General features: G+C 53.7%; 1 protein-coding gene across 2 annotated transcripts in view; it reads left to right on the top strand.

The window, feature by feature from the left end:
• PIK3C3 (phosphatidylinositol 3-kinase catalytic subunit type 3) overlaps positions 1–13,361 on the top strand; it is a 323,893-nt gene that overhangs the window by 48,768 nt on the left and 261,764 nt on the right. For both annotated transcript variants that reach the window (XM_075327579.1, XM_075327571.1), the window contains one exon: positions 12,423–12,494. In XM_075327579.1, the coding sequence (XP_075183694.1) occupies positions 12,423–12,494 (72 nt within the window). The remainder of the gene's footprint in view (positions 1–12,422; positions 12,495–13,361) is intronic.

The following is a 13,361-nucleotide window of genomic DNA, read 5'->3' as shown; positions in this document are numbered from 1 at the left end:
TGCTGTCTCACACCCCCCCGCCTATTGCTGTCTCACACCCCCCCGCCTATTGCTGTCTCACACCCCCCCGCCTATCGCTGTCTCACACCCCCCCGCCTATCGCTGTCTCACACCCCCCCCGCCTATCGCTGTCTCACACCCCCCCGCCTATCGCTGTCTCACACCCCCCTGCCTATCGCTGTCTCACACCCCCCCGCCTATCGCTGTCTCACACGCCCCCCGCCTATCGCTGTCTCACACGCCCCCGCCTATCGCTGTCTCACACGCCCCCGCCTATCGCTGTCTCACACGCCCCCGCCTATCGCTGTCTCACACCCCCCCGCCTATCGCTGTCTCACACCCCCCCGCCTATCGCTGTCTCACACCCCCCCGCCTATCGCTGTCTCACACCCCCCCGCCTATCGCTGTCTCACACCCCCCCGCCTATCGCTGTCTCACACCCCCCCGCCTATCGCTGTCTCACACCCCCCCGCCTATCGCTGTCTCACACCCCCCCGCCTATCGCTGTCTCACACCCCCCCGCCTATCGCTGTCTCACACGCCCCCGCCTATCGCTGTCTCACACCCCCCCGCCTATCGCTGTCTCACACGCCCCCGCCTATCGCTGTCTCACACGCCCCCGCCTATCGCTGTCTCACACGCCCCCGCCTATCGCTGTCTCACACGCCCCCCGCCTATCGCTGTCTCACACCCCCCCGCCTATCGCTGTCTCACACCCCCCCGCCTATCGCTGTCTCACACCCCCCCGCCTATCGCTGTCTCACACCCCCCCGCCTATCGCTGTCTCACACCCCCCCGCCTATCGCTGTCTCACACCCCCCCGCCTATCGCTGTCTCACACCCCCCCGCCTATCGCTGTCTCACACCCCCCCGCCTATCGCTGTCTCACACCCCCCCGCCTATCGCTGTCTCACACCCCCCCGCCTATCGCTGTCTCACACCCCCCCGCCTATCGCTGTCTCACACCCCCCCGCCTATCGCTGTCTCACACCCCCCCGCCTATCGCTGTCTCACACCCCCCCGCCTATCGCTGTCTCACACCCCCCCGCCTATCGCTGTCTCACACCCCCCCGCCTATCGCTGTCTCACACCCCCCCGCCTATCGCTGTCTCACACCCCCCCGCCTATCGCTGTCTCACACCCCCCCGCCTATCGCTGTCTCACACCCCCCCGCCTATCGCTGTCTCACACCCCCCCGCCTATCGCTGTCTCACACCCCCCCGCCTATCGCTGTCTCACACCCCCCCCGCCTATCGCTGTCTCACACCCCCCCGCCTATCGCTGTCTCACACCCCCCCGCCTATCGCTGTCTCACACCCCCCCGCCTATCGCTGTCTCACACCCCCCCGCCTATCGCTGTCTCACACCCCCCCGCCTATCGCTGTCTCACACCCCCCCGCCTATCGCTGTCTCACACCCCCCCGCCTATCGCTGTCTCACACCCCCCCCGCCTATCGCTGTCTCACACCCCCCCGCCTATCGCTGTCTCACACCCCCCCGCCTATCGCTGTCTCACACCCCCCCGCCTATCGCTGTCTCACACCCCCCCGCCTATCGCTGTCTCACACCCCCCCGCCTATCGCTGTCTCACACCCCCCCGCCTATCGCTGTCTCACACACCCCCGCCTATCGCTGTCTCACACCCCCCCGCCTATCGCTGTCTCACACCCCCCCGCCTATCGCTGTCTCACACCCCCCCGCCTATCGCTGTCTCACACCCCCCCGCCTATCGCTGTCTCACACCCCCCCGCCTATCGCTGTCTCACACCCCCCCGCCTATCGCTGTCTCACACCCCCCCGCCTATCGCTGTCTCACACCCCCCCGCCTATCGCTGTCTCACACCCCCCCCGCCTATCGCTGTCTCACACCCCCCCGCCTATCGCTGTCTCACACCCCCCCGCCTATCGCTGTCTCACACCCCCCGCCTATCGCTGTCTCACACCCCCCCGCCTATCGCTGTCTCACACCCCCCCGCCTATCGCTGTCTCACACCCCCCCGCCTATCGCTGTCTCACACCCCCCCGCCTATCGCTGTCTCACACCCCCCCGCCTATCGCTGTCTCACACCCCCCCGCCTATCGCTGTCTCACCCCCCCGCCCCCCGCTGTCTCACCCCCCCGCCCCCATCACTGTCTTGTTTCTCTCTCGCCCCCCCCTATCGCTGTCTTGCCTCTCTCTCGCCCTAGCTTGCTCGCGCTCTTTACCATGTGTGAAAACCGCTCTGATGTAACCATTGTCACAAGCAGCTCTTTACTGTAGTGAGGGCAGCATCTCTGGGTCACACGCTTCGGGAGGTAAATAGGCAGTGGCGTTGCATACAGGGATGAGAAGGGCAGAGATGCCTGGTCTCCTCAGCCGGTCACCACACCTATATCGGCACCGTTCTCCATCCAGCTAGTGCTCTACTGCAGAGTAAGGCCCTTTTCTAGGGGCATTCAAAACTTTGAATGTGAATAGGTTGTAACGTTAGTCGGATGGGGGGTCCGGCCGCCGGCATCCTCTCCGATCCGGAGAGCCCCTGTTGTTATAGCTCAGTTGGGCTTTTCAGAGTGACGCAGATGTGGTAGCTCTGTGCTCAGGATCAATGGGGGGTCCCACAAGTCATACCCCCGACTGATCACAGAGATAACACTGTGGATAGGTGATTACTCTGTGTTGGGAATAACCTTCTAACGATAGCTACCAGGAGCATTATCAGGCGGGTAACGTTAGTGTGCATTCACAGGCGCCTACACTACGGTCGCAGTGTCCGGTCCCACTGGGGGTCTCCTGAGCTCGCAGCTGTATAGTCCTATATGTGGCAGATGCTCCTCGCTGGGGTTTCGGCACACTCACGGTCAGGGGCTGTAGCAGATCAGAGACTCTCGGGGCGATCCCTTCCATGTCTCCCCTGCCCAGTGTCGTGTGACCAGACTGCACCTACACGGCCGTGCCTGATAAAGACCCAGAGTTTTTCTCGTTTTGTCCTGTCAGGGTAGACGGGAATTCATTTTAGCTCGCCTTCCATGAAGACATTGATAAGTGGCGCTTACAGCTCCGGATGTGAGCAGAATTCTGCAGCCGCCCATCTGATCCATACCGGGGAGAACAATGGAAGTTTCATCTGCTTAACCCCCCTATGTCTAGGATATCCCATAGATGTATGATCCCTGCGGATCCCACCATTGACACAACCGTCAGTGACGAGGCGGCCGGGCATGCGTGGCGCTCTCCATTAATTTCTATGGCAGCTCTGAAAATTGTTGAGTGCATAGAGAGAATCCCACACGTGCAGCCATTGCCTTGGGGAAAAAAACAAGAAATTTGGCCATTTTGCACTTTACATAGACTCAATGATTTGAGCCCCCCCCCTACCCCCCATCGTAGTCTTAGACCCATCCTCACTATATGTATAATAATATTCCTTCCCACCGCCCCAAATATAATTTCATACCCCCCTGCAATGATCACTCATAATAGAAGCATCCATCCACCCAGGTTATACCATGTCCCCATGCTTCAATAATCACCCCCCCCTTCCCCTCTGATTATAATCAAACCCCCCACACCCGTTGCATAATAATCCATCATCCATCATAAATGTAATACCGTGTTTCCCCGAAAGTAAGACAGTGTCTTACATTCTTTTTACCCCCAAAAGTGCCACTATGTCTTACTTTCGGGGTATGTCTTATATTGGAAAAAATCCCACAGCAATCGCAGCAAGTCTCCATGCAATGTACCGTATGGGGACTTGCCGCGATTGCGCCCTAAGTGTACCGCAAGTTAAGGAAACTTAACCACCAGCGGCTGCACATGAGGGCACTGAGGCTGCGTGATTTTGTATGTTGTCCATGGTCCTGATGGACCACGGACAACATTACTGCAACATTTCAACATTTCTCGGTAGCCGAGCGTTCAGCTGAGCGCCCGACCGCCGGCATGTGTCAGCTCTCAGCTGAGCGCTTTGCCGCCGGCATGTCAGGGCGCTCAGCTGAGCGCTTTGCCACCGGCATGTCAGGGCTCTCAGCTGAGCGCTTTGCCGCCGGCATGTCAGGGCTCTCAGCTGAGCGCTTTGCCGCCGGCATGTCAGGGCTCTCAGCTGAGCGCTTTGCCGCCGGCATGTCAGGGCTCTCAGCTGAGCGCTTTGCCGCCGGCATGTCAGGGCTCTCAGCTGAGCGCTCGGCCGCTATAACTGTACTGTAAAGAAGAAAAAAAAAAAATAAATTTCTTCGGCGCTCCATTGGGAGACCCAGACGATTGGTGTATAGCACTGCCTCCGGAGGCCACACAAAGCAATTACACTAAAAAGTGTAAGGCCCCTCCCCTTCTGGCTATACACCCCCAGTGGGATCACTGGCTCACCAGTTTTCTGCTTTGTGCGAAGGAGGTCAGACATCCACGCATAGCTCCACTGTTTAGTCAGCAGTAGCTGCTGACTCTATCGGATGGAAGAAAAGAGGGCCCATATAGGGCCCCCAGCATGCTCCCTTCTCACCCCACTTGTGGTTTGTAAGGTTGAGGTACCCATTGCGGGTACAGAGGCTGGAGCCCACATGCTGCTTTCCTTCCCCATCCCCCTGAGGGGCTCTGAGGAAGTGGGATCTTACCGGCCTCCAAGCCCTGAGGCCGGGCTCCGTCCACAGACCCATTGAACCTGCTGGATAAGGAGCCGGGGTACCGTTCAGGGACAAGGCCCTGCAACTTTCAGGTACTCTGTGTCCCCGTACAGACAGGCACGCACACGCCAGACTTGCTGGGTGTGTTAGTGCGCCGGGGACAGTAGCGCTCCACGCTGGGCTTGGATCACAGCAGCTTAGCTGTGTGGATTCATGTGCTGGGAACTACCGCGCCGGCCACTCTCGGAGCGGCGGCGCGGCTGGGACTTGTAGTGCGCCGGGGACTTAGCGCCGACCGCGCTTTTACGGCGGCGGCGCTTATAAATTTAGTCCCCGGCTTTTGCGGCCTAGCTCCGCTTCGTTCCCGCCCCCTCCCTGTCAATCAGGGAATGGGACAGACGCTGTGCAATCGTCAGCGCCGAGGGCTGGAGCCTTATTTACATGCTCCAGCCCTCTCACTAGGCACAGTGGGACGCAGGTTTCCCGCTTTTGGTCTGAGCACGCCCAGGGCCCGCCCCCCCCCTCCACAGGACGCCGGCAGCCATTCCTGCATGCAGTCTGGCTGGAGGACGGACACAGGCTCTGGGAGACCCAGACTAGGGATTTCTGGCGACCACACACCCGCGTTTAGCGGGCGGTAAGCAGCACATTAGTGCTGGCCCCACTAGTGCCACAGTGTGTATTGGTGTACTTTTTCCTGTACCAGATATATATATATATATATATATATATATATATATATATATATATATATATATATATATATATATATATATATATATATATATATATATATATATATATATATATATATATATATATATATATATATACTGCACTGTACGGTCGCTTCTTGGCTGTATACCCCTATATTGCTCTGAGGAGACAGCAACATGTCATCCACAAAACGCAAGGGTGCCAAGGCACGGGCTGTATACTCTGCTTGTACAGCATGTGGGGCTAATCTACCAGCAGGCTCCAACGACTCTCATTGTGTGCAATGTTCAGTCCCAGTGGCACTTCGTCAGCCAGAGCATATGGTGGTGGTAGCCCAGGCAGAGGCGCCTGTGAACCCTGCCCCGGTGACGGGGACAGAATTTGCAGTCTTTGCTGATAAAATGTCTGTGACTATGACAAAAATCCTGGAGACCTTGCAGTCCAGGCCAGTGGCTCAGACCATGGACTCTGCTGTGGCTATGTTCCCAGGTCCCCCGCAGTTGGAACTAATCCGTACTTCGAGGGGGTCCCAGGCATCACAGGCTGAGGGCTCTGATTCTGATGACAGTCCCAGGCCGCCTAAGAGAGCTCGCTGGGAGAGACCCTCCACGTCGTCACGCGGGTCAGGGTCTCAGCGAGAAGGGTCTCTATATGATGAGACAGAGGTGGGTGATCAGGAGTCTGGTCCTGACACCGCACTCAATTTGGATACGCCAGATGGTGACGCCATGGTAAACGACCTTATAGCGGCCATCAATAGGCTGCTGGATATTTCTCCACCAGCCCCTTCAGCTGAGGAGGCAGCTGCCCAGCAGGAGAAATTCTATTTCCTGTATCCCAAGCGTAAATTGAGTACTTTTCTGGACCACTCTGACTTCAGAGAATCAATCCAGAAACACCATGCTTATCCGGACAAGCGTTTTTCCAAACGTCTTAAGGATACACGTTATCCCTTTCCCCCTGACGTGGTCAAGCGCTGGACCCAGTGTCCAAAAGTGGACCCTCCAATATCCAGGCTTGCAGCTAGATCCATAGTTGCAGTGGAGGATGGGGCTTCACTTAAAGATGCCAATGACAGACAGATGGACCTTTGGTTGAAATCTGTCTATGAAGCTATTGGCGCGTCGTTTGCTCCAGCATTCGCGGCCGTGTGGGCGCTCCAAGCTATTTCAGCTGGTCTGGCACAGGTGGACTCTTTCTTAAGTCCAGCAGTGCCGCAAGTGGCGTCCTTAACTACGCAAATGACTGCGTTTGCGACCTACGCTATCAATGCGGTACTAGAATCTACGAGCCGTACCTCAATGGCATCCGCCAACTCTGTAGTTTTGCGCAGAGCCTTGTGGTTAAAAGAATGGAAAGCAGATTCTGCTTCTAAAAAATGTTTAACCAGCTTGCCACTATCTGGAGACAGACTGTTTGGTGAGCAATTGGCGGAAATCATTAAACAGTCCAAAGGTAAGGACTCTTCCTTACCCCAGCCCAGATCAACCAAACCTCAACAGAGGAAGTGGCAGTCAAAGTTTCGGTCCTTTCGAGGCTCGGGCAAGTCCCAATTCTCCTCGTCCAAAGGGACTCAGAAAGAGCAAAGGAGCTCTGATTCCTGGCGGTCTCACTCACGCCCCAAGAAAGCAGCCGGAGGTACTGCTTCCAAGGCGGCTGCCTCATGACTTTCGGCCGCCTCCCTCCGCATCCTCGGTCGGTGGCAGGCTCTCCCGCTTTTGCGACATTTGGCTGCCACAGGTCAAAGACCAGTGGGTAACAGACATTTTGTCTCACGGGTACAGGATAGAGTTCAGTTCTCGTCCTCCGCCTCGGTTCTTCAGAACTTCCCCACATCCCGACCGAGCAGATGCCCTTCTGCAGGCGGTGCATTCTCTAAGAGCAGAAGGAGTGGTGGTCCCTGTTCCTCTTCGGGAACAAGGACAAGGTTTTTACTCCAATCTCTTTGTGGTGCCAAAAAAGGACGGCTCATTCCGTCCTGTTCTGGACCTAAAACTGCTCAACAAGCATGTGAACGCCAGGCGGTTCCGGATGGAATCCCTCCGCTCAGTCATTGCCTCAATGTCTCAAGGAGATTTCCTAGCATCAATAGACATCAAAGATGCTTATCTCCACGTGCCGATTGCTACAGAGCACCAACGCTTTCTACGTTTCGTGATAGGAGACGACCATCTTCAGTTCGTAGCTCTGCCATTTGGTCTGGCGACAGCCCCACGGGTGTTCACCAAGGTCATGGCGGCAGTGGTAGCAGTCTTGCACTCTCAGGGACATTCTGTGATCCCTTACTTGGACGATCTACTTGTCAAGGCACCCTCTCAGGAGGCATGCCAACTCAGCCTGAACGTTGCACTGGAGACTCTCCAGACGTTCGGGTGGATCATCAACTTCTCAAAGTCAAATCTGTTACCGACCCAATCACTGACGTATCTTGGCATGGAGTTTCATACTCGCTCAGCGATAGTGAAGCTTCCGCTGGACAAGCAGCGGTCACTACAGACGGGGGTGCAGGCTCTCCTTCAAAGTCAGTCGCACTTCTTAAGACGCCTCATGCACTTCCTCGGGAAGATGGTGGCGGCAATGGAGGCGGTTCCGTTTGCGCAGTTTCATCTGCGCCCACTTCAATGGGACATTCTCCGGGACGGGAAGTCAACATCCCTGGACAGGAAAGTCTCCCTTTCCCAGACGGCCAAGGACTCTCTGCAGTGGTGGCTTCTTCCCACCTCATTATCACAGGGAAGATCCTTCCTACCACCGTCCTGGGCGGTGGTCACGACAGACGCGAGTCTGTCAGGGTGGGGAGCAGTTTTTCTCCATCACAGGGCTCAGGGTACGTGGACCCAGCAGGAGTCCACCCTTCAGATCAATGTTCTGGAAATCAGAGCAGTGTATCTTGCCCTACTAGCCTTCCAGCAGTGGCTGGAAGGAAGGCAGATCCGAATTCAGTCGGACAACTCCACAGCGGTGGCATACATCAACCACCAAGGGGGGACACGCAGTCGGCAAGCCTTCCAGGAAGTCCGGCGGATTCTGATGTGGGTGGAAGCCACGGCCTCCACCATATCCGCAGTTCACATGCCCGGCGTAGAAAACTGGGAAGCAGACTTCCTCAGTCGCCAGGGCATGGACGCAGGGGAATGGTCCCTTCACCCGGACGTGTTTCAGGAAATCTGTCGCCGCTGGGGAAGGCCGGACGTCGACTTAATGGCGTCCCGGCACAACAACAAGGTCCCAACCTTCATGGCACGGTCTCGCGATCACAGAGCTCTGGCGGCAGACGCCTTAGTGCAAGATTGGTCGCAGTTCCGGCTCCCTTATGTGTTTCCACCTCTGGCACTCTTGCCCAGGGTGCTACGCAAGATCAGATCCGACTGCCGCCGCGTCATACTCGTCGCCCCAGACTGGCCACGGAGGGCGTGGTATCCGGATCTGTGGCATCTCACGGTCGGCCAACCGTGGGCACTACCAGACCGACCAGACTTGCTGTCCCAAGGGCCGTTTTTCCATCGGAATTCTGCGGCCCTGAACCTGACTGTGTGGCCATTGAGTCCTGGATCCTAGCGTCTTCAGGATTATCCCAAGGGGTCGTTGCCACCATGAGACAGGCTAGGAAGCCCACGTCCGCTAAGATCTACCACAGAACGTGGAGGATATTCTTATCCTGGTGCTCTGCTCAGGGAGTGTCTCCCTGGCCATTTGCATTGCCTACTTTTCTTTCTTTCCTGCAATCTGGGTTAGAAAAAGGTTTGTCGCTCGGCTCCCTTAAAGGGCAAGTCTCGGCGCTATCCGTCTTTTTTCAGAAGCGTCTAGCACGACTTTCTAAGGTACGCACGTTCCTGCAGGGGGTTTGTCATATCGTACCCCCGTACAAGCGGCCGTTAGATCCATGGGATCTGAACAGGGTACTGGTTGCCCTCCAGAAGCCGCCCTTCGAGCCTCTGAGGGAGGTTTCACTTTCTAGACTATCACAGAAAGTGGCTTTTTTGGTAGCGATCACATCTCTTCGGAGAGTGTCTGAGCTAGCAGCGCTGTCATCCAAGGCTCCCTTCCTGGTCTTCCACCAGGACAAGGTAGTGCTGCGACCCATTCAGGAGTTTCTCCCGAAGGTGGTATCCTCGTTTCATCTTAATCAGGATATCTCTTTGCCTTCTTTTTGTCCTCATGCAGTTCATCGCTATGAGAAGGATTTACATTTGTTAGATCTGGTGAGAGCACTCAGAATCTACATTTCCCGCACGGCGCCCCTGCGCCGTTCGGATGCACTCTTTGTCCTTGTCGCTGGTAAGCGCAAAGGGTCGCAGGCTTCCAAGGCCACCCTGGCTCGATGGATCAAAGAACCAATTCTTGAAGCCTACCGTTCTGCTGGGCTTCCGGTTCCATCAGGGCTGAAGGCCCATTCTACCAGAGCCGTGGGTGCGTCCTGGGCACTACGACACCAGGCTACGGCTCAACAGGTGTGCCAGGCAGCTACCTGGTCGAGTCTGCACACTTTCACCAAACATTATCAGGTGCATACCTATGCTTCGGCAGACGCCAGCCTAGGTAGAAGAGTCCTGCAGGCGGCAGTTGCCTCCCCGTAGGGGAGGGCTGTCTTGCAACTCTAACATGAGGTATTTCTTTACCCACCCAGGGACAGCTTTTGGACGTCCCAATCGTCTGGGTCTCCCAATGGAGCGCCGAAGAAGGGAATTTTGTTACTTACCGTAAATTCCTTTTCTTCTAGCTCCTATTGGGAGACCCAGCACCCGCCCTGTTGTCCTTCGGGATTTTTGGTTGTTTTTCGGGTACACATGTTGTTCATGTTGAATGGTTTTCAGTTCTCCGTCGTTACGTCGGAGTGAATTTGTTTAAACCAGTTATTGGCTTTCCTCCTTCTTGCTTTTGCACTAAAACTGGTGAGCCAGTGATCCCACTGGGGGTGTATAGCCAGAAGGGGAGGGGCCTTACACTTTTTAGTGTAATTGCTTTGTGTGGCCTCCGGAGGCAGTGCTATACACCCAATCGTCTGGGTCTCCCAATAGGAGCTAGAAGAAAAGGAATTTACGGTAAGTAACAAAATTCCCTTCTTTTTACTACGTCTTACTTTCGGGGTACGTCTTACATTAGCCGACCCCCCCCAAAACCCCCACTACGTCTTACTATTGGGGGTGTCTTACTATCGGGGAAACACGGTATATTCCCCCTTCTAATAATCATTCCCCACCCGCTGGGGTTATAATGTCCTCTTGTGTTTTAAAAATGAAAGGGTTAATCTCCTCCAAAAATGAAATTCTCCCCTATCTATAGGATGATGGATAATATGTTAATAGCTGGGGGTTCGACCACTTGGGGGGCTGTAGAATCTGGCTTCTGTAGCGTTTTAGGTGCACATACGTAGCCTCCGCTCCACGCATTGTGTATGAGTATAGTGTTTGGGTATTCCACCAGTCCCATAGATGATGAATGGAGCGGAGGCACCAGAAGTTCATTCAGGTAATGGCTGCAGAAAGCCCCGTTCTGGATCGGTGCTGGTCCCCACCCACCGTAATGCTTCACTACAGGGTGCGGGGACTGAAGACTTGGTCACCGCCATTGCATGACTAGAGGTGTGGAGCCGTTCCCTAGTGGCCAAGTAAAACCTGGTTATTGCTAGATAATCCTTTATACCGTGTAAGTAACCAGGATTTCTCCTAGATGGTAACATCGGGGCTATCGCTTCAATTGAGAAGTAAAGAGGTGTTTTCAGCCCCGATGGCGCCCCCCCCTGGTCTGTCTGAGCAGTGTATACTCCGCAGTGTGCTGCGCTCATTACTGGCTATAGTTACACAGGACACCTCCACGTCTGACCTGCATCCGCCATATCTGAGCTCAGCATCCAAATCAGGCCCAAATTACCCGAGCAATTCTGCAGCTCGCATACAGCAAAATGCCGCCGTCTCTGAGCACCTTCTCTCCTCACTTAGTTTTCTGCAAAAATCAAAACGTTTAACAGTCAGAAGCCCCCGAGCTCCTATTATACTGTCTGCAAGCCGCTCTGTGCTCACGCTGCGCCTCACACTGCTGACCTCTATTACCAGCCATAGTCCGCTATTACCGTCCACAGCACATAGTCTGCTATAAGCAGTGTGATAGAAGGTATGTCATGTGCTCATTCACTTCATTGTCAGAAAAGCATGCTACAAATAGTGCTGGCTGTTGCTTTTATAAAGGGGGCAGTATTATAGCAGTTATATTCTTGTACATAGGAGCAGTATTATAGTAGTTATATTCTTGTACATAGGGGCAGTATTATAGTAGTTATATTCTTGTACATAGGAGCAGTATTATAGTAGTTATATTCTTGTACATAGGAGCAGTATTATAGTAGTTTATATTTTTGTACATAGGGGCAGTATTATAGTAGTTATATTCTTATACATAGGGGGCAGTATTATAGTAGTTATATTCTTGTACATAGGGGGCAGTATTATAGTAGTTATATTCTTGTACATAGGAGCAGTATTATAGTAGTTATATTCTTGTACATAGGAGCAGTATTATAGTAGTTTATATTTTTGTACATAGGAGCAGTATTATAGTAGTTATATTCTTATACATAGGGGGCAGTATTATAGTAGTTATATTCTTATACATAGGGGGCAGTATTATAGTAGTTATATTCTTATACATAGGGGGCAGTATTATAATAGTTATATTCTTATACATAGGGGGCAGTATTATAGTAGTTATATTCTTGTACATAGGGGCAGTATTATAGTAGTTATATTCTTGAACATAGGGGCAGTATTATAGTAGTTATAGTCTTGTACATAGGGGGCAGTATTGTAGTAGTTTATATTTTTGTACATAGGGGGCAGTATTATAGTAGTTATATTCTTGTACATAGGGGGCAGTATTATAATAGTTATATTCTTGTACATAAGGAGTATTTAAAAAAATAAAAAATATCCATCTTTAGTATTTGAATTTAGAGGTCCACAACTCACTATGTGGCGGATGTATAGCCCTATACTTACTCTGTGTCAGCAGACTGCTAATCATTATTACATCTTCCCCTCTTCTGCTGTAAATGTTACTGTTGTGCGGTTCTTGGTAGTTGTAGTCTGGTAAGTCTTGGCTTTCTCTTGCAGGATGGGGATGAGTCCACGCCCATTTCCACCAGTGCGGAGATTGTGCGCGTTCCAGATCCTCAGATGTCTATGGTGAGTTTCGATTAGAATTATTTCTATTGTTTTTGTCTTGTATTATTGAACTTAAAACAAAAGCACAATGCGTTGCCCCAGCTGCAGGAATGGTGTTGATACCTGCAGACCATACACATAAACAGATTTAAAGAGAACCTGTCAGCAGAAATTTTGCTCTAAACCTAAAAGTTCCCCCTCTGCAGCTCGTGGGCTGCATTCTAGCAAGGTTCCTGTTGTTATTGTGCCCCCTTTCTGACCAAATTAAAGACTTTATAAAGTTGTACCTTTTTGGTATGCAAATCTTCTAAATTATTCATGGGGGTGGGCTGTCTGGTGTCCGTTACTGTCCCCCCTGCCGATTTACGCCGGCCCCCAACGCTCCATTTCATACTTCAGGACACGCCCAGTACGTCCGTGGTCCCGCGCATGCGCCGTGCAACTGTAGCGGGATTGTGCACAGTGTGACTGCTGGTGACGTGTTGCGCAGGCACGAGATTATGGGAGGCGCTGTGATTATCAGCAAGTACCCGCCCATAATCTCGTGCCCGCGCTTTCCCCTCTGCCTCCAGCGTTCTGCGCAAGCGCTGGCCAGATGACCCGACGTCACCTCTTTTCCATCTTGCCCTGCAGCAGGAAATAGATGGGAGGAGCGGAGCAGGACACCACCGGTTACGAGAGGTGACGTCTGGTCATATGGCCAGCACTTGCGCAGTATGCTGGAGGCAGAGGGAAAGGGCGGGCACGAGATTATGGGCGGGTACTTGCTGATAACAATCACAGCGCCGCCCATATCTCGTGCCTGCGCAACATGTCACCAGCAGTCACACAGTGCACAGTCCCGGTACAGTTGCACGGCGCATGCGCGGGACCACGGACGTACTGGGT

Source organism: Anomaloglossus baeobatrachus, chromosome 1 (assembly GCF_048569485.1).
Source record: "Anomaloglossus baeobatrachus isolate aAnoBae1 chromosome 1, aAnoBae1.hap1, whole genome shotgun sequence".
Taxonomy (NCBI): domain Eukaryota; kingdom Metazoa; phylum Chordata; class Amphibia; order Anura; family Aromobatidae; genus Anomaloglossus; species Anomaloglossus baeobatrachus.
The sequence above is the reverse complement of the archived record's forward strand: the minus strand, read 5'-3'. Positions and strand labels throughout refer to the sequence as shown.